Raw genomic sequence first — 20,755 nt, forward strand, 5'->3', positions numbered from 1 at the left:
CATTATTACATCACTGAGTCAAATAAAACACTTTTATCAGGAGCAGAATCCAGGCGATCCCTACATTAAACAGGAAGTCCTCTCCCTCCATTTCACACCTACAGTACGTCTACAACAAGTTCTGCTTCAGCTCTACTACACTGGACTCGATGTTAACACCAGACACTGGAGAAGCATAATTCCATAATCTGTGGTTGCTGCTCCTGAGGTTTGAGTAGCGAGTGACTCTGACACACGTCATCTACACAGCGGAGGACGAAGAAGGAGTTGGTGCTTATTGTAATACACATTTTTCATGGGAGTCATTTTGAACTGGACAAGTAGGTAAAAAGAGGTGTTGTTAAACATCTGTCTGGAAAACCAGCACCACCTAGTGGCCGCACGTGAGCTGAGGTGTGTTCATGAGCTTCAGTCAAAGCGTTAGCTCGGCATTAGCTTCCTGCTGCTAATGTTAGCTCGTGTGAGGCGCTGCGGTAACAACCGGAGCCCGTGAGGGAACCGGAAGGAGCCGCTGCTGACACACGTCCCGGTAAACTCACCGAAAAGGAGACTGTTGCTTTAAACGCTCAATAGAACTTACTTGTCTTTCTCTGTGTCTTTCTCGTCGCTGACGTAGTGATGTACGTCATGACGTAAACAGGGCGTCGCATGCACACTCGGATTGCAGTTCCCCTGAGCGCCACATGAGTGCGCTGTTGTTCAGGAAAAATATGTAAAAATCTTTCCTATATAGACCGTATAAAACAAAGTGGTATCAAATGATATACGTTTAATATTTAGCTTTCCACATCAAAATGTATAATGATTAATGATAAATGATTAATATTATAGGAATAATAGAATATAAAATTTTAGGGTTAGTTTAAATTATTGTCACCCCCCTGTCAAGGTTCAAGATAATTTTGTTGAAGCAAGCCTGCAGATGCCAATTAATTCACAGAATAAAATAATATTGCATATGAAGGGAGTATTATTCTAACGCTAATAGAATAAATAGATATTGCACACGTAGTACAGTTAATAAATATTGCACATAAGGAGTAGGGATGAATGTGGATGAATGTTTTAGGTTGGACACTGAAATGGACGGATGCTGATGTGCTTTTATTTTTCAACAATTTTTAATGCAATGCTGTTATTCAAGTGTTTACCCAGAGTTCAGTGCTTCACCTTGTCTGTATTTATTTATTTAGTTCAACAGAGTAGTGAAAGCAGCAGAGGTTCAGATGTCCTGACTTTTTGTCACAGATGTTTTCATCACTTCAACCCTGACATCATTAGAATTCAATTTTAGATTCACAAACCTTTTTCAGAAGCGGTCTTTTGAAACCTGAAAGATTCATTGGTTGATAAGTAGTCCACAGGCTGATGGTGTTGCCTGATATTAACCACACACACAAATACACACACAAATACACCCACTCACACAAACATCAACAGAGTAGCTATCAAAGCTATCAAGCCACAGCATCCCCCCTCTCCTCCTCCGTGCACTGTACATCCTCTGCTGCAACCACACAGCCGTGCACAGGGCCGGGCACATTTGCAGATGCACACGACGGAGGTAAGAGGAAGGGAGAGGGGGGGGGGGGGGGGGGGGGGGGGGGGGGGAGTCAGCTTGAAAACGCTTCCCACATTGACGAAGACGTAAAGTTGCGAGGACTGAAACAATAGTCAGAAATGAGAAAGGAGGTGAAGGGGAGAGTGAGCCTGAATCCGTGGGGACCGTGTTGGACCTGCGTCATTTGCAGAACCAAGACCACCCACTGACCTTGACTCACCTCCAGCACTTTCACCGCCCCTCATTTCAAGGGGCAAGACACAAGAGAGAAAGAGGAAGCAGCATTTGGAGCTATAGCATGTAGTTCTCTATAATGATGTTTATTTGGAAGCTGACAGCCGGCTTCACCAGAGTTCCCAGCATGAGGCCTCACCCCTGGTGCACCGTCCTGCACGTGTCCCTCTGGGCAGCGCTGGTTCTCACCTTAACCACTGACAGTAAGTGACTTTTGGTGTTTCTCTTGCTGTCTCAGGATTTCTGTGGCGCTACTTTTCCTTCCTTCTCGAATATAAACAGTCAGCTTGTTTTATTCTGTCTGGAGAGCTTTGTAATCCAAAGCCTTTCCAAACGAGTCGGAGACCAGATTTCTCTTAAGGTCATGATCTGTGATGGAATCATAATGACCTTAAATAATGTATATCTGAGACAGAAATGAATGGCACTGATTTTTGCCATCAGTCGTTAAGATGTGGTGCTGTGATCGCTCTCGTGTGTTTTGCTGCATTTACACGTGAATATTTGTGTGGATTTAACATTAAATGTTTGAAGATCTGAGGTGTCCAAGAAATCCGTTGCTCTGATTGTATGTGGTGAAAACATTAGTGTGTTGAGAAGCATCTTAGCCTCATCTTGTAAATAATCAAATTTGTTAAGAGTAGATTTGTTCATGATAACATTTGGAGCCCATCATTCTGCCTCAAGCGTCAAAGGCACAACTTTTGTTTTTAAATAGGGGAATTCTATAACGATCGTATGTTGAACTGAGAAATGTAAAAATCCCCAAAAATCTGTTTCAGGGACAAAAAAAACTCCATTTCGGTCTCAACAGGAGGTTGTTTTTACCTGTGTGGGCGCTTGATGGAAACAATTAAAGGTTTTCTATCAAACTTTAAGAAAATAAATTTCCAAAAGCAAGGCCCATAAGGTTATTTTTCAAATGGAACTCATCATGTTCAAAGTTTTCATTACAAGGGAGGTAATACTTTTTGAGTTTTAACTCATCCTCTTGCAATGAGAACTACCTGCATGATTTTCCTCTTTTAAAACCAGTGATGACTATATGAATTAATTGAGTTTTATTCATGAATTTATAAACAGTCTATGGGCATAAAGATTCTTATCGTGGTCTGTGGGCAGGATGTGTATTATTTGATGGTGACCCACTGAGGGCAAGTGATTATTTCTTCTTCTCATAAGTTTATTCATATCGGAAATTGACACAATATACCAGCATAAAATAAAATAAAAATTGCTCAGTCTATGGTTGAAACTGATCTATGTGGGTATAAAGTTCCTCATGAAACATAATGTTCACTTTCAGTTCCTTCAACCAAGGCAAATTTTCTTCAGAAATTCAAATGTCATTGTCAAGGGACATAACAAACATAGCAGCTGTCATTGACCCTTCGTTATAAAATGTGTTCTGTAAGAATCTATAATTTATTTATTTGTAATCTGCTCGTATTGTCATTTTTCTTCTGCAGGTGAAGACTCAGAGTGTAGCCCTTATATCAAAGTACGCCGCCACACAACCTACGAGACCTCACCTGGACGAGAACTTGTCATTAACTGCCCAGTAGAGTTCTGCAATAAATCAGCACCAACAGTGACCTGGTTCAAAAAGCTGAATGGAACTTCTAAACCAATCAGTGTCGGAAGTAGCAGTCACATTAGAACAGAGTGGAAAGAGGTGAACCATGAGTGGGCATCGCTTTTGATTTTCCCAAAAATACTCAGCAACGACTCAGGTCTGTATCAGTGTCAAATGGGACATGATGTGAGTCACAACATCAGAGTCTCTGTCCACGGTGAGTGTGACTTAAGAAACCTGTGTTCACATTAAGATAAGATAAGATAAAAACAAGGAAAGATAAGTTAGGACACGACAGATAGAGATAAGAATACAATATGATGAACTTTATTGATCCCACGCCGGGGAAGTTCACTTGATGCAGCCACATAAAATGAAATCAAGGTTCATAATATAGACTTTTTACTGTTATATATTTGGAGAGGAAGGTATTTGAGTATCGTGTTTTTGTGCATTTTGTAAATGGAGATTAAATAAATACATTTATAAACATGTTCAGTTATACATATCGTGAAGCTTATTTTTCTAATAACTGCTATTTTATAATAAAAGAACAAGAGCAGCACTGTGTTTGGACCCAGAATGTAAAATATGTATGAGATTAAATTCATCAAAACAATAGCGCTGTGTTGTTTTGTAGGTGGTGATCAAAATACAACGAAGAATAACACAAGTAAGGCTGAACTTTCTCTGAATCATGAAACAGTTCAAACACTGAAACACTGTAGTTAATATGAATTCCTTCCTGTTCCTTAAAGTTCCCAAAACTTCTGACCCAGAGGCCTTAAAGCCTTTGTGGATGTACATGTTCTCTGCTGCTGGGATCGTGGGATTCGTCACCCTAACGATAGTTTTAACTGTCGTATCAATGCGATGTTGCAAAGGTAAGCTGTTTAAAACAACACAAACAATAATGGCACCATGCAATACAAATCAATGAGTCGGAAAAAATGACCAATTCGTCAAAACCTTGCAGGGAAATCAAAGAAAAAGACACAAGGTGAATGTCAGGTAAGACGAGTACATTTCAAACTTCAATCCACCTCATCCCATTTTAAGTTCTTCCTACTATGCAATGTGATATTCTCTCTTGGGTGTGTGCAGTACGCGACGATCCACATGGCCGAGAGGCCCCTCACATGTGGCGGCCCCCCGCCCAGGTCGAGAGCGAGCCCCTCTGCCCCCCCATCGCGTTTATCTGCGCCCAACAAGTTGACGTCACCAGGAGATCTCGTTTACAGCCAGGTGAAGGGAGACAACAAGAGAACGAGGGGAGCGGCGGAGGACGGGAGTGGCGTCGTGTACGCAGCACTCAACCATCAGCTGCCACCAGGGGCCGCCACTCGGCCCCGGAGGTCGGAGGAGTGTTCGGAATACGCAGCTATTCGAGTGGCGTAAACACGAATCAACCACCGGTGATGTCAGTCCTGATATGTGCTAGAGTCAATTTGGCAGAAGTTAGCAGAACGTTTCAAACTGGAGCTTCAACGGCAGCAAGGACACGAGGATGTTGTTCCATGTCCAGGATGTTGTGTATCCTCCTCCACACGTGCGCAGGTCTTCTCTCTGCTCCAGATGAAGTTTGTCAGAGTTACTCTGAGAACCTTGTCTGTTCATCTTGTAGTAACGAGAACGACACAAGAGCAGAACTGAGGGAAATGTCAGCGAGTGCATGAGGTTGTTTCTCTTCCTGCCGACCATATCTCACATCTCAGTATCACTCAAAGTTAGACGAACTTGAAAATAGAGGTTGTGGAATTTCCCAGAGAGCATTTTACTGATGTAAGTTTGATGATTAGTGATGTTCCACATCAGTGAGGGGGGGGGGGGACAGAAGAGAATAGAGAAGAGAAACAGCAACTGGTCGAGTAAGAACTGAACCTGTGACTCAAACCTCCAGATGAAATATTAATCTGCTACTGAAAACAGCCCCAAACAAATTCACTCTTACTTTTGCCCAGAACCTACAAAGGCCACTTTCTGAGATATTTACATTCCATAAAAAGAAACTACATTTCCTAAAAATCTTCAATCGGAGCCGGAGGCCGAGAGCTGAATGTCACAGACACTATGAGAAGTCCTAAATGGATTGTTACACACTGTTTGCAAACTTTCTCTAACTGGTGTGGTTTTGTGTGCGATCCCAATTTGCGATGTTTGTTTAAAAAGTGTGACTTCACTTTCACAACTTGAGATGACTCTTCGGAGTGACATCACACCTGATAACAGTTATGCTTCCATGAGTTTTCATCCTGGGTCAAGTCGACTGTGTGAATGTAAACATGAGCTTTTGTAATCCTTCAGGAAAAACTTGTTGTTTGTCTGTAACTTCAAAATAAGAGAATGTAATAATAATTTAAAGTTTTTGTGCAATCATATAATATAATGTGTGTCCACGACTGTTTTTATTTGAAGTTTTCTTTGAAACTGTTCAAAGGAAGCAGAACTCAAAATTTACCGGAAAGTTTCACATCTATCAAGGTTGAAAAAGATGTGTGCGTGAGTTTGTGTGTGTGTCTGTGTGTCTGTGTGTGTGTCTGTGCAGTGTCTGTGCATAAACAGTAAAACAGCATTTCCTTCCTCCCTTTTTAAAAGTCCAGCTAAAATACAACTGCACCTCTTTTTTATTTTTACAGCAAAGAGCATCTTCAGTGTGATTACCACAGCGTTAATCCCTATGCAACTTCTTCTGAGATCTGTTATCATATTTTATCATTTTCCGTTTGCAGGTGAGGATCCTGACAAAGTGAACCACAACACACACTATGAATTTATCAAAGACTGGAACATAACACTGATATGTCACATTCTATCTGATATGTCAAATAAGTCAATAGGCTTTGAAATGATTGTACTTTGTCCTGTGTTCCTTTAAGCTTCTTCACAAAGGCCTGGTCACTGTCATGAATGATGGTGAATCTGACACTTGGCTTCCTGTAAATCAATGTGCAAAGTGTGCAATTGATCACACGAGAAAGTGCTATTGTTTGATGTGTGTGTGTGTTTGTGTGGTGTGTGTGTGTGTTTGTGTGTTTGCATGCAACACATTTACTGGTTCATAGTTTTCTTTCCTCTTCAGGAATGTAATTTGCGTTCACACATCAGGTACCAATTCCTCTTATAAAGGTGATACTTGTGTGTGTGTGTGTGTGTGTGTGTGTGTGTGTGTGTGTGTGTGTGTGTGTGTGTGTGTGTGTGTGTGTGTGTGTTTGCACCTCTCTTCTTCTCTGGACACGGTGTTTGGTGCGTTCGGGAGCAGACAGCCGGTCGTCTGACGAACAGGAAGCAGAAATCAAACCACACGTCACGTAACCTCATGTACAAACCTGTGAAGGGAAGGGATGGAGGTTACGTTACAGTTGAAGATGTATAATTAGACAATAGAATCAGACTCGAGCTCTGACATCTGCCGGCTGTTAAAGATATTGTGTGTCTCAAATTTTTTTCTCAACTCTACATAATTTTATAAGCAAATGGCAACAATAAAATGTATCATTGTAGCAATTATTGATTTAAAAATATCAACTTTAATCTTGGCAGGGCAAATTGAGGGCTATCAAAAAAATATACAACACACACACATGCTGAATATGACAAAAACATTGATGAGGTGTTCACCTTTTACCTGCAGGAGTTGGAGCAGACACACAGGTGGAAGGGAAGTCGTCACGAGATCATCCCCCTTCCACCTTGAATCCAGGAAACGACACTTTTCAGTTGAGACCGAAAACCTCAGCACCTTGAAAACCAGGAACCTCGTCAATGAAGAGGATGATGATAGTTGACCCCTTTACTTTCAGAGTTTGATTCTGCTGCAGAATAACCACACTGACCTCTGTTATGTATCTATATATCTTTGATTGCGGACTGTGTAAACGACTACAAGCGAGCTGCAGCATGTGTAAGTGGCTGAGTGAAGCCTGTGAAGTAGTGTGGCCTGTGGGATGTGATACCTCTGTGGTTGTAACAGTGCTAAAAGCTGCAATGCTTGCACAATCTGGCATACACAGCCACACACAGCCACACACACACACACACACGTTTAAAACACAAACCAGACATGCACGCATCGCCCACCAACCACAACGTGACACATGCAGGTAGAGACACATCGCCCCTTCAGAGCTGTTATCAAGGAAGCTCAACAACTTTTATTTTCCAGCAAGGGAGCGACAGTTATTAACACATTTGTATTTTGCTGTATTTGTGGCAATGGAGGTAAACAAATATTGAACAAATATTGGAACTGAGGCTGAATTGGACAAGTGGAAAAACTCACACAAGGCTGCCATCTAGTGTTGAAAAAACAGGTGAGCATGCTGAACTTTAGACAGGTCAGGTGATTCCGTATCTTGGTGATTCAACCGTTTGAAGACCAAAACTTTTAACAATGTTAAAAGGGTGAATAAATAAATTCCTTGAGGGGTGACTCGATAAACATGACTGATTTTATTGTTCGTTAATTCAATGTTGGCACCGAGTTGCCTCCAGATAAGCCTCTGTTTTATTATTAATGGTGAAATTATTTGCTTTCAAAAGATGACAATCGATATAAGTCAGTCAGACGCCAAAGCAAAGCAACGACGAGCCCTTTTCCTGCCTTTGTGAGGTCTGTGCAAACAAAGTGAACAAAGTGAACACGAGAGGCGTTTGGAGGAACTTCAGAACCGTCCACGTCAGACTGAGGAGTTCTTTTCCAAAACATGATTAAACACATTTGAGGGGAAAGAAGAAGAAAAAAGTAAAAGAATGAAGTCACAGTTCGGATCCTTACACTTGGAAAGAGATGTCGAAAATACTGTGATTACTTTGGACAACTTATTGAGTCTTTAGACCTCCGAGTCGAGTTGAAATAGTGGTGTCAAATTGTGATTTTAAACAATTGTCTAGATCATTAAAAACACAAAAACAATCATCTTTGTGAAGCAACAGCTGAAATGGGTTAATTCAAGGTTATTTAAAGGGAGATCATCACAAAAACGACACCAGGAAACTGTGAAGCCCCTCGAGGGTCTGACAGTAAAGTCACATGCGTGGGCTGCAGAGGAAACAAGTTTCCTGTTGTGTTATTTTGTGTTGAGGTTATTCTTCACCACCCACAGCCGCAATACACACCTTCACCTAGAGCTTAGTCGTGAGGTCTACTACAAACATCTGATATTATTATGGAAGCTCGGTTCTGCCACTTGGTTTTAAGAAGTTCTCTAAGTCATAATGATGAGAAACTTACTAACTCATAATTTTGATCTAATCTCACAAGCACAGATGATGAAAAACAATAAGCAACAAAAACAGCGGATGAAGTCTCAGCTTTTAGTTTTTATTTGTTCCAAATCGTTCTAATCTGATCTTTAATCGATTCTTACAGATCCAGAAAAAGTGAATACTGCCAAAAAACTATAACAACAACGAAGACAGAAATATAAAACAAAGGAAACGTGGGGAAAAAATCATATATACAGCAGCTTTATTATTTTTGTAACAACACTATAGGTACTTATCAGATTTAACCCTTATAATAAACTATACAGATCATTGATTTCAGTGTGAAAGTAGATTATATGTCAACTTCCCAGAGCTGTGTTTGATCATTAGAAAAATACAAGTTTCCACAAAGTCCCGGTACATTAACATTTTCTGCAAAACCAAAACTAGTTCTTGTTACACAGGAAAAATTGGTGTTGACCAACTTAAAAAGACGACATCAATTGGTAACTAACCAATTCATCAAGTTTGTTCGACAAAGTTACATCAACACAATTTCTTACTTTAATTTGGAAAAACGTATCTGGAGTAATATTTTTCAGTGTATGGTTTGACTCAGTCAGGAAGTATTGTGCAATGATGCAAAGAAACACACACACACACACCTGCCATGTGTTACTTTCTCACACACGTGCAAACAGTGATTCACAGCTCGTCCGCACAGCTCGTCACACACACACACACACACACACACACACACACACACACACACACACACACACACACACACACACACACACACACACACACACACACACACACACACACACACACACACACACACACACACACACACACACACACACACACACGTTTGTTTTGTACTTCCTGTCTCTCGCGAGATGTATAACGTTTTAATGCAGTTTCTATCTATTCTCTGTTTTTACATTATTGTTTTATTTTGTATTGTTGCTTTTAAACTTGCTATATAAATAAACTTGACTATTTAAACAGCTTAACCTGTACTGAAAAATATTCAAATCAGTTACTTTCTTATATCTTTTAAGTCTTTTACAGTTTAATAAACTTTTATATTGAAGGAGATATGAGGCAGCTGTGGTAGGATAGTATTTAGAATATATCCCTATTTCAGTCAGAAAACTTCAAACAGCAGACCAGAAGCAAATCAAAAAGCTATATATACACAATCTATATGTAAAAAAATATATAACATATCACTCTATTCAACACAGGAGAATTGATCTGACTTCTAACTGAAACAATCGTCTTTTCAAGGTTAGAAAGCTTCATCTGATCCCAACGTGATGGCACAAGACACATCCACTAACTCTTCTCTGATCACAGTGATTACATCGACAGTTAATTAAGGCTGTAAGTGTAAAATATATTATGTTAAATAAGATTGTTTTAGTTCTGTTTACTTTGTGTCTATAGCAGTGAGTCAGCAGCGTCGGGCCCGGCTCCGTGGAAAGCTCTGCTCCCGTCCTGTGGCACGGTGCTGAGCAGATAGGTCAGACTCAGAGCTCGGCTGGACCCTCATCAAAGCAGCGGTCCAAATCAGTCTGGACAGAAAGAGGGAGGGGGGGGGCAGTTAGTTGGTCAGCCAGGCCCGTTTGGTCCCAGGAGCCACCGGGAACTGGTCAGTCTGGAATGCTTTCACAGCTGAGATTTCATCGGTAGAAGAACGAGCACTTTGTGTAAATCGCTCATTAAGTGATGAAAGCATCTGATCCTGTTTTGGTACGTGTCGGAAATCAATTGTTCTCTTGAGCAGATACATGTGTGTCTTTTACGATACGATCATCAATCAAACTTTTATCCAAAGTAACTAAGGTTTTTAGAATAGTTTAAAGAAACCCACGACGCCCTGCTCAGATCTGAATAGACCACATGTACACGATCGTAAAGCAGGAATTCAGCGGCTGGGACTAAGAGCCTGTCACACCTCCATGCACATGTGGCAGCAGTGTGAGTTATTCAGAGGTGGTCTGACAGGTTATTGCTGAGTGGACACATGCAGCCTACAAGCCAATTAGAGCAGGAGAGACCTGTGAGCAGAGCCTGGAGATCAGTGACCAGCAGGTGTCACCTTCTGCTCGGTTCTCCTCTAATCTCCAAGTGTTATCCACTGTGTGTGTGTGTGTGTGTGTGTGTGTGTGTGTTTGTGTGTGTGTGTGTGCCGACCGGATGGTTGGCCTCCCTCAGCACTTCCTGTTGTGCGACGGGTTGAAAGGTGCCATGCAAAACATTTGCTTTCATGATTAAAAGGTTCTTATCGTGGTCAGCTCCCCCCCCCCCCCCACCCCACCCTCAGCACCTATAGCTGTGCCAACGCAGCACCTTGCAGTCTGGACATTTCCATCCGGCCACGCCAAAGATCACAGACACAAATACTCCAGTGGTTTTACTGGAAGAACCTCAGGCCTTTGGGCGCTGCTTCCCAAACTGGGAGTGAGGCAGGCAGAGGCTGAATTACGCCCCCACCGGCTCGGAGGAAAACCACCAAGCTATTTTGTGGGCGGCTACTGGTTTTACTTCTGGCCGCAGACATCACAACTGGTCGGGCCACTGGCTGTGGGTTTCTCTGGAGCTGAACGTCTCAGACATGCTTTGGTTTTACTTTCTTACGCCCAGCTTGAAGATTTCAGATTTTCACCATCTTAGTCTGAGCAAGAGTGTTTAACAGGAACACACCTGTTACATCTTATAGTATCTGATCACACACACCCCCCACACACACACATATTGTTTTTAATATTAAATAGATTTCAGGATATGTGTGTAAAAAGCCACGGGTGAAGCCAATAAAAGGAAAAAATTAAACGTCCCGTCACCTTGAATAAAATTAGGGATTTCTCTGTGTTGGAACATTGTTGGAAGAGTTTAGAATAATGCCAGTACGGACATTTTAATAAAGAGTTATTTCACATTATTCCTTTAAAAGAAATGACAGAATGAATGAGGTCAAATAACCAAAAGGATGCATTACAGCTGCGTCTCTCTTTCCCTCAGTGTGAATCACATCACAGTAGAAGCCTTTGTGGAACTATGGGAAGAACGTGTGTGTCTTTACAGTCAAGTGTTTGTGTGTGTGTGTGTGTGTGTGTGAACCCTGGCTCCTCCTCGTCACTGCTCCCACCTCACAGATCCCGTAATGCGTCCACCTCCCTCCACAGCGCGGAGGATTAGGCCGAGAGAGAGAAGGTCTTTTCTTCCGGCTGCTAACTCCAGACAATCGGCACAACCACTTGTTATTCAGCTCAGGACTCGGCGAGATGGAAACTGAAAGAACTTGAGCAAAGACTTTCAGACGACGAGGAAAGTCTCAAGAAAACAGGAGCCTTACTTCCTGAGAGAAAAATCTATTTTCGCAGCGATGCGTCTGTCTCCTCTGACCACAGATACTTGAGCAAACTCTGGTCCGACACAACACCATCAATCACGTGCAAAACTGGTCAAGACTGCCCGCGACAGTCTCATGAGTAAGAGATGTGCGCGGGGGGGGGGGGGGACAAGCATGATTGAGGCCTTTGTTGTGTGCAGCCCATGTGGGAGAAGCTGTTTTTGGAGCTTTGACTCGATCAGGAAAACAGGGACGAGGGATGGAATCGGAAAAATGTGAGTAAGTGACCGTTGGCTTTTCTTATCGCTCAAGAAAACAAGGGCGCGGAGGAGCCGAAGGGAAAAAGGAAACTCGTTAATCAGGATTTGAGGCGTTTGAGTCTTTATAGGAAAAGGTCCTATGGGGTGAAATATAAAATATAGACGTTACTCGATGGGACAACAGTTCCTACAAATGAAGGCTTGACTCTACGTTGTTGAATCCAGAGCAGCCGTGGGACCGTCCTAACCTTGACACATCAGCGCCCACCTTTGTTTTTCTTCCTTTACGGCCGCAGCGTTGGCAGAGCGCTCGGCCAAACTTTCCGTCACCGCCCCGATAACTCTGGCTTTTCCCTGCTTCTCGTCGGTGGACTGGAAAATTTATGATAAGGGGGAAGTGGGCAGAGGTCCACGCGCCATGTTACGCCGCTGGCCGCCATCACTGTTTCCGTGACACCATGAGAAGATTGCGAGGGAAAGGCGTCGGGGGGGAGGTTTGATGTCACATGAGTGAGCAGCCACCTCTGTGTGGAGAGCGGCTGCGACTTGACCTTATCAGTGTGTGACGACTGTGAGGCATTTCACATCCTGGGATTTGTTCACTCTCACTTTGAGCATCTTCACATTATTTGTTTTCTCATACGGTTGCGATTCTTTCAGGGAATCTTATCTTATCGATTTTTTCCTTAAAGCCACAGTATTTAGCAACATTCTAATACCTCCTAGTGGAAAGTATCTGGCTCCTTAATGCTCAACTTTGTTCACCACCTAGTTGCTAACTTTTAACTCTTCCACACCAAACTTTGCAGCTGTCCGAAGGTTTTTTAAACAAGATTTTTCTTTCCCATTGAGACCGAGACCGACGAGAAAACAGTCAAGTTGAAGGCTGTAAAACAATGAGCTGAAAATCTCTGTAGAGACGAAGGGAACTGCAGCGTCGACGGATAATTCTGTGTGAGCTATTTCCTCTGTCACGTGAACCATTGTTGATCTAAAAATATGAATATAAGCGGCAACTTTGAGCAGGAAACATGTTTAAAAGTCCCAGGATGCCTTCTGTTCATGAAGCCATGAGAAAACACTTCATCATAATCACTGTGATGACAAGAGCCACTTAAAACTTGGCCTCCACAACAGGCCGCAAGAAAGAAACCACTGAATAACAGGGGAATGCTTTGTGTCCCTGTAGCGAAGAAAAGAGTGTGATCTCAAAACATACTCAATGTTTTTGCTCCATTCCAATAGTGGGAAATCCGCCTTCACTTAAATCATAACTGGAGTTGCTCCAATTCTCTCTTTATTAATCATCTCCCTGATCAAATACCTCTGGAAAACCACCAGGGGGGCATGACCTGGTTTTTCTATTGTTGTAACATGTTAACAAATGTGGCCAGGGACAGAAGATCCATGTTGTGAATGTGTCGTGGTGGAGTCGATGTGTTCGTACTCACCGTCTGTGCAGATCAAGCACTTGCAGAGACACACACACAGGCAGAGGAGGAGGACGGCCGCCACGCCGCACACCGAGAGGAGGATCACCACGACCGGACTCACTACAGCGCACAGACACACACCATCAGGCTCCAGAGAACATGTTTCACATCTGGGACAAACATGGTCAAAGAATAACACTTCTCTAAAAGAATAATCCTTCCCGTATGCTGCGACATTACAGGAGTGAGGAGCCCATCAAAGCAGCCATAATTACCCCACAACGAAAATAGCTGCAATTATGCACTTGGAGAAAACAAAGGCTGTGTTTACGCCGAGCCGTAGTAAAAGTATTTTGGTAACGTTGTATTTTTTGCAGCTGGTCTTTTTCTAGTGTAATAACTAAACGTTACAAAATGTTTAGACTACACATGTCTGTGATACATATTTAGATTTTAAACCAAAACACTGGGATTTGTGTTTTTTACCTCGTTTTTCTGTCTGCAAAAATAAGCAAAACCCACAGAACAGATTTTTATGAAACCTAGTGGAAGGAAGAACCCATTAACGTTCGGGTCGGATTGGATTAAGCTGCATTTGGTATATATCACATATGATTCATGATGACATCCTCACCCTTTGTGGTGAGAGGCACCATCAGGGGCGTCTTCAGACCCGGGTGGTGCACGGTGCACTGGACGGAGCGCTCACTGATCAGCCCTGACTGGAAGAGAAGCGTGCTCGTCACTATCGTGGTGCCGTCGCCCTGGTCGAAGACGGACAAAACGGGCGGTCCAATTGTCCGGTTGTCCCCTCCGATGTCCCACTTAATATCCGCTGGTGGGCGGGACTGGGCGGTGCAGTTGGCCTCGGTGACCCCTGATGGTGAGGTCACCTTGGTCACCTCTGGTTTGGGTAAAACTGGAGAGAAAGAGAATTGATACTTGACTATGTTTATATGATAAGTGAGACGAGGGGCTTTGATTGACAGACTCAGGAACAGACGACAGAGACAGATTTGTCCCTCTGCTGTTGTGATGGTGATGGAGAGACACAGTCTGTCAATCTCTCCGTCCCCGAGGACACAATGGCACAAGTCGTCCTGGAAACAAAACCCAGACAGAAGAGCGGCGGAGCAGCTTTTACCGACTGTGTGTCTGTGTGCCGGGATCTTTGGCTGCCTCAGTTTAGACAAATGCAAGGCTGGTCCAGCAGAGAAAGGACACAGACACAAGGACACACACACACAGACAAACACACACTGAGGCATTGTGTCTAGGGAAACAGTGAACCACTCATCCCCTGGGCTTACACCCAAATTAATCACCCCATTCCCCTCCGTGACTCTCCTCCCTCTGTTGACACTATCACACATATAGAGAAAGTTCAACAACTACACACACTTCTGGAATGTTAGCTCCTGAAGTCACACCTCTCGTCTCTCTGGCACGGTGACAGGCAAGAGAGGACGCGGGGGAGGTGTTCAGCGAGTGGGGGGGGGGGGGGGGGAGCGCCGTCATCATAGCAGGTCAGCACAGTAGTTTAAAGGCCGGCTGCAGCAACTCTCACCTCAGGGCGGCTTGTGGTTTGTTTATACACACACTTCCCTTTCCTGAGCTATATCTTGGATGCATGTGAGCGCGTGCGCACACACACACACACACACACACACACACACACACACACACACACACACACACACACACACACACACACACACACACACACACACACACACACACACACACACACACACACACACACACACACACACTTCCTCTCCGCCAACAGGATACTGATGTGTATAAAACACAACTGAGAACCCAGTGCCTTAAACATCAGGAATTCAGCAATAGCTTAATCAAAATCAATGGCCCATTGATCTGTCAATCATCTCTGGGTGAAAGCTCGGAGCCATACACGGAGATGTCAACTCTTTAATGAGCCTTTAATGAGGAGGGCCGATCCCGGTGCTGGAAACTAAAACGTGTGATTTCAGTCATGGTCTAATGTTCCAGAACGTGCAAATGGAAATGACTCCCAATGATACCGAGACTTAATTATAGCTCTGGTTTTCTTGAGCTATTGTTTGTGGTTTTTAAAGGACATAATCAAAACATCATGTTTTCTGATTCCACCATTGTACCCAGAATAAACCAAGCTGTGACCCCACAACTACACCAGACCTTTACATTTGTGCACAATAACATGTTTTCTCATAATCTCTATGTTTAAGCCTTTCATGCCAAAAGAATTATTGCAACTCACAACAGTCACACTCCCCCGTCACCACACTCACCATAAACAGAGAGGCAGGCCGTGGCGCTTCTGCTGCCGTCGGGGAACGTGTGGAACTCGCAGGTGTAGCAGGCCTCATCCTCCGTCCTGACCGGCTGGATGGTCAGCCGGGTGGTGTTCAGAGTTCGGCTCAGGGTGACCCGACCCTTGAACTGCTCCTCCACGCTGTGGTGGCCCTGCTTGCTGTAGGCGGCCACGGAGGTGGTGTCTCCCTGCTCGGCCGTCTTCCTCCACAGCACCTGATGCACCCTCTCGGAGAGGCTGTACCGGCAGGAGAGGGTGACGGTGGTTCCGCTCGTGGCCGTCTTGTTGCCCTCCAGCTGCACTTTACCTGAGACAGAGGGAATCCAGGAGTATGAAATCCTGACAGGGTTTTAACAAGAAGGAGCCAGAGAGCAATTAAATGTGATTAATGGTAACAACAGGGAGGTCAGAAGGGTGGGGGGTCTTTCTCCCCTGCTGATCCAAGAACTCAGACCCTATGTGACTCAAAGCATTGAGGGAGCTTCTGAGCAAATCAAATCTTCCATGTGAACGTCTGTGAGCTGCACAAAGGTCATGTGACTTCTACAAATAAACAGATTTCCAAAAGGATGTGTCTTCATGGCTGAGAAGAACAAAAGTTCAAGGGTCATTTGAGAGCTGCGGCCTCGAAGATAAGATAATTTACTAAAAATCCCAGAGTAGAAAACGATTTATCATCTTCAAATACACATCTGAGCCAAAGCCTGAATCCCGTTCTGTGGCCAGTTGCAGATAATAAACAGTCCAAGGCCTCTCACACTCACCAGTGACGGTGACGCACGTCCGGGCCTCTTCCGAAGGTTTGGGGTAAACGTCAAAGATGCAGCGGTAGCATCCGTCGTCATCGGACCTCACCCTCGTGATGGTGATGGAGCTGCCGTGGTCGGGGTGCCCGGTGAGCTGCACCCTGGGATCCTGGTAGCTGATGAGTACTGGCACAAGTGGCTGGTAGGCCAGGATGATCTTGCCTTGCTCGTTGAGCCATCGGACCTGCTTGACGGTGTTGCCGGCCGCCGTGGTGATGTTGCAGCTGAGCAGGAGGGGGAGGCCGGCCTCTGCGGTCAGGCTGGAGGGGGCTGTGACATCACCTGAGGAACATGAGCAACCGAAGTATGTGATCAATAATGAATAACAATCCGTTCATCCATCCAACCATCTTATCCTATCCTTCTATCCAACCAGCTTATCCATCCAACCATCTCCTCTATCTATCTATCCATCTTATCCTTTCATTCCTTTCTTTTCCATCCATCCATCTTCAACTTTTTGGAGACAAATCGTCAAAGGGACGCACCACGAGTCCCGAGAACAGCTGCTCCTACGAGGCAGAGCAGCAGAGGGAGTGCCGGTCCTCTCATCGCACAACGAGGCCGGATCTCACATCCAGGCTGCAGCCGCGAACTGGAACCCCGTCCGGGAGCTTCCACAGCTTCAAACCTCGGTGTGAAACCTCAACATGAAACAGCCCGAGGCCCCGTGCGGACAGTGAACCGGCGGAGCTGTGACACAGGAGGCCGAGATGCGTCAGCTGTCGAGTGCTGGGACTTGTTGAGCGGTTGCTGGTCACCACGGTTGTCGCTGCATCTCGTTGGGTCTGCTGCAAGGGGAAACATGAAGCCAGAGAATCACACCTGCACCACAACATCACACTCTTTAAAACACAAATATATGAATAAATAAAAGGTTTATTTCTGATACCGATATCTGTCTGTTATTCTAAAGTATCTGAACAGCCAGAAAAAGACTGCTACCTGATAATCTACATAAACTTTTGACATCAATATCTGATGACACTGAGGAATCCTCTGGAAAAGGATTTGAAAAGTCGCTCAAATATGATTCAATGCAAGAAAACTTCATATTTGTTATCTTCCTTTTTAAATGTTGTGTGTCCTTAGAAATACAACGTGTAAGCGCATGAACAACGGCAGCTGCTGATTCAGGAAACATTACCTGGGGCGTCACGGGAGATTTTAAGAGTTTGATCCACAGCCTGTGTAATAAACCCATAATCATCCGGCAGCAAAACAAGCTGCTGCTGGGAAGTCTAGATTGCATCACAACCAGTGATTTCCACACAGGTACCTGAGACCCAGTACAACGGCCAGGAGACTGGGATGATGGGATGTTAGTCATTAAGGTGGATCACAGCATGCGTGAGTGTGTGTGGGTGTAATGAGAACTAACACAAGCTGAAGCCTGTGGCTACAAACATCAAGAAAGATGCTACTGCCAAACAACACTGGGATCCGATCAGCTCTGACCAGGACAACATGGTAACTGCAGGTATTGAGCTAAAACCAGATGGTGAAGGGGACTGGACCCACAGAGACCACAACAGGACCAGGTCAAGACCAGGTCCAGACCAGGTCCAGGGTTTCTGGGTGTTACTCTGCTCTTTTTACAGCACCAAGCATCTGGCTTCAATCGCGGAAGCCTGCTCCTGTTGGGCAGCACTTAAAAAGGCTTTTCCACTATAATACCACAGATGTCAGGCAGAGGGCTGCTACACTGGCTGCAAGAAATCTGATCCATTCATCAATCACCTGACAGCTTCACTGCTAAACATCTGCTCCAAATCCACATGTGCACAACCAGTGTACACCACAGCAAAAAGCCAAGATGGAGATGGAGATGAAAAGCAAACAAATCTTTCCCTTATTTAATAGAAGGGCCAAAACTTATTTTTACATATTTTCAAGAACAATTTCATGCATTGTAAATCGTCTTGTCAGATCTAACTTAGGAAATAATCATAATTAGGCACAAAATAAATTCAAAATCAACATGAAACATTCATTTACCAAACAGCTGCCACAAGAAAACAGGCTGTGGCAATTTAATTTAGGTTAAATAAGTTCAGTTGAGTGAAATATTTGGTAATTTAAAGGAAGATTAATTCATTTTAGAGGAAACAAAACATATTATGAAACAGTTAAATGTTATTTCCAGCACAACAGCCATATATATATATATTTAAACAACCTCCTCTCATAGATTGTAGTCACCATAAAAGCGTTGACGCGCATGGATCAAGTTTAAATTCATACATTAGAGGCTGAAAACTCAAAACTTTGAGAGAAAGTAAACTTTCCTGTTGTGAAATGAAACTCACCCGCTGACAGAGGACTGGCTGAGAGACTGGAGAAGCTGCCTGTGCTGCAGCTTCTGTCAAAGTGGAGCAGAACAATCCATGTTTCCTACTTTTAAACGACTGAGCGACTTTCGTGGTCCTGCTGAAGGATTTTACTGAAGAGTCTCTGACACCGCCTCAACTCCCCTCACACATGAAGCCTGAGGAAACAGTGACCCCTACTGGCCTTGTTTGGAACACACTTATTAATAAATAAGGAAGAAACCATTATTCCATTATCTGGGTCTTATACAGGGGTGGACTGGCCATCTGGCATACCGGGCATCGTCCCGGTGGGCCGTTGACCCAATGCGGGCCGGTCTGGTCCGCTATGTTTTTTTTTCTCTTCTTCCTCTCTAAATTCCCTCCAATTGGGCCGGCCAATTGGCTACAGAGGGCTAGCAGTGTGTTGCCAGTATCGACACATATTATTGGTCTATTGTTTGTCATTGTCAATCAGTCATGGGCTGACAGGCTCAGAGAGCCCGGACAGTGCTGTCAATCACAACACAAACCAGGGTGGGGCGGGACCTCATTCCATTTTGGGGGGGGGGAGTCGCGGGACGGGCTGCTGCTGAGACAGAAACTTAAAATGGATAATAAGAGTAAAAAACGCCCGGGTGGCGCTGAGGAGCATCGGGAAAAAAAGCCTAAGTCTCTGGAGGAGGAGGCTGCTACATGTGCCAAACTGACGGACCTGTTTGGAGCCGGGTTCACCAGCCCAGCAGCAGCAGGTGCGCCGGGAGACGAGCGAGGAGGACTCGACCATGATGAGCGAGTGGAGGCAGACATGGTAAGTAACGCTGGCCTGGCGCTGGCTAGGCTACATTTTTGAGACATGTCCAAAACAGAGTAGAAAACGTTTTTGATTTGGTTTTAATATGCCGAATTGTGATATTATGGGTTATTATTGTTCAGATGATTTAGCTAAGCTAGCTAAGAGCTGCTAACATCGTTTAATGTTGCCATAGCAACAGTAAACTTTCTGAGCTGTAAATAGAGATGAGAGTGCTTATGTGTTGATCCTTAATGGTGTGATCATGTACACTAAATTATCAATTATTACAGGTTGTTGTGATATATTTGAGGAGTCGTTCTCCCTTTGTTTTATATGTGGACATTTGGGACCACTGTTAGAATTGTAAGTTTATCATGTATTTTTGAATGTATAAATTCATACTTCATAATTATAATAATTTTCAAAAGGTTTTAAAAGAAACACACATCCAAAAAGTTCTCAACTCTAGGTTCAGGACAGAGGAAAACATTTTCTTTATTTTTCAGACATTATAATGTATCCATGTCCTTCTCCGGTTGATCACTTGACATGTGAGAGCCTGAGGAGTTGTTCCCCCTCTGTCCATGTTCGAGGACTTGCTCTCTGTCTGCCTCCACTCTCTGCCTTCACTGTTCCATGTCTGTTGAGTCTCCTCTAGTCTGGTGAGTTTATCATTTTTTATGTTTTATGAAATCATACTTAATTTGTGATGATTAGAGACATTATAATGTATCCATGTCCTTCTCAGGTTGACCACTTGACATGTGAGAGCCTGAGGAGTTGTTTTCCAGACACAGGTAGAGCTGGCAGGGGCGTCACCCTGGGCCTGCCCTTTTGGGCTGGGCTTCAGCTGCAGATCTAAAGGCTGCTTCCAGGGGCATGGGGCCCTCA

At 44.0% G+C, this 20,755-nt stretch overlaps 2 protein-coding genes across 3 annotated transcripts; one reads left to right on the forward strand and one right to left on the reverse strand.

The window, feature by feature from the left end:
- Positions 1-1,599: 1,599 nt before the first annotated feature.
- Positions 1,600-5,757, forward strand: LOC128430863 (B- and T-lymphocyte attenuator). Its single transcript, XM_053416963.1, has 6 exons — positions 1,600-1,998; positions 3,265-3,588; positions 4,012-4,044; positions 4,130-4,255; positions 4,348-4,382; positions 4,476-5,757. The coding sequence occupies exons 1-6, from the start codon at positions 1,875-1,877 to the stop codon at positions 4,767-4,769; spliced, it is 936 nt and encodes a 311-aa protein (XP_053272938.1). The 5' UTR covers positions 1,600-1,874; the 3' UTR covers positions 4,770-5,757.
- Positions 5,758-8,821: 3,064 nt separating this feature from the next.
- Positions 8,822-19,212, reverse strand: LOC128430862 (nectin-2). Of its 2 annotated transcripts, none has more exons than XM_053416962.1 (7): positions 19,069-19,212; positions 17,248-17,547; positions 16,718-17,041; positions 15,931-16,260; positions 14,268-14,552; positions 13,652-13,753; positions 8,822-10,159 (listed from the first exon to the last, which is right to left on the reverse strand). In XM_053416962.1, exons 2-7 carry the CDS (start codon positions 17,309-17,311, stop codon positions 10,155-10,157), a joined length of 1,110 nt encoding a protein of 369 aa, XP_053272937.1. In that variant the 5' UTR covers positions 17,312-17,547; positions 19,069-19,212; the 3' UTR covers positions 8,822-10,154. The 2 variants fall into 2 exon arrangements, with proteins under 2 accessions (XP_053272937.1, XP_053272936.1); XM_053416961.1 differs by having other exon boundaries at positions 17,248-17,550.
- Positions 19,213-20,755: the final 1,543 nt, after the last annotated feature.

Source organism: Pleuronectes platessa, chromosome 24 (genome assembly GCF_947347685.1).
Source record: "Pleuronectes platessa chromosome 24, fPlePla1.1, whole genome shotgun sequence".
Lineage (NCBI taxonomy): Eukaryota > Metazoa > Chordata > Actinopteri > Pleuronectiformes > Pleuronectidae > Pleuronectes > Pleuronectes platessa.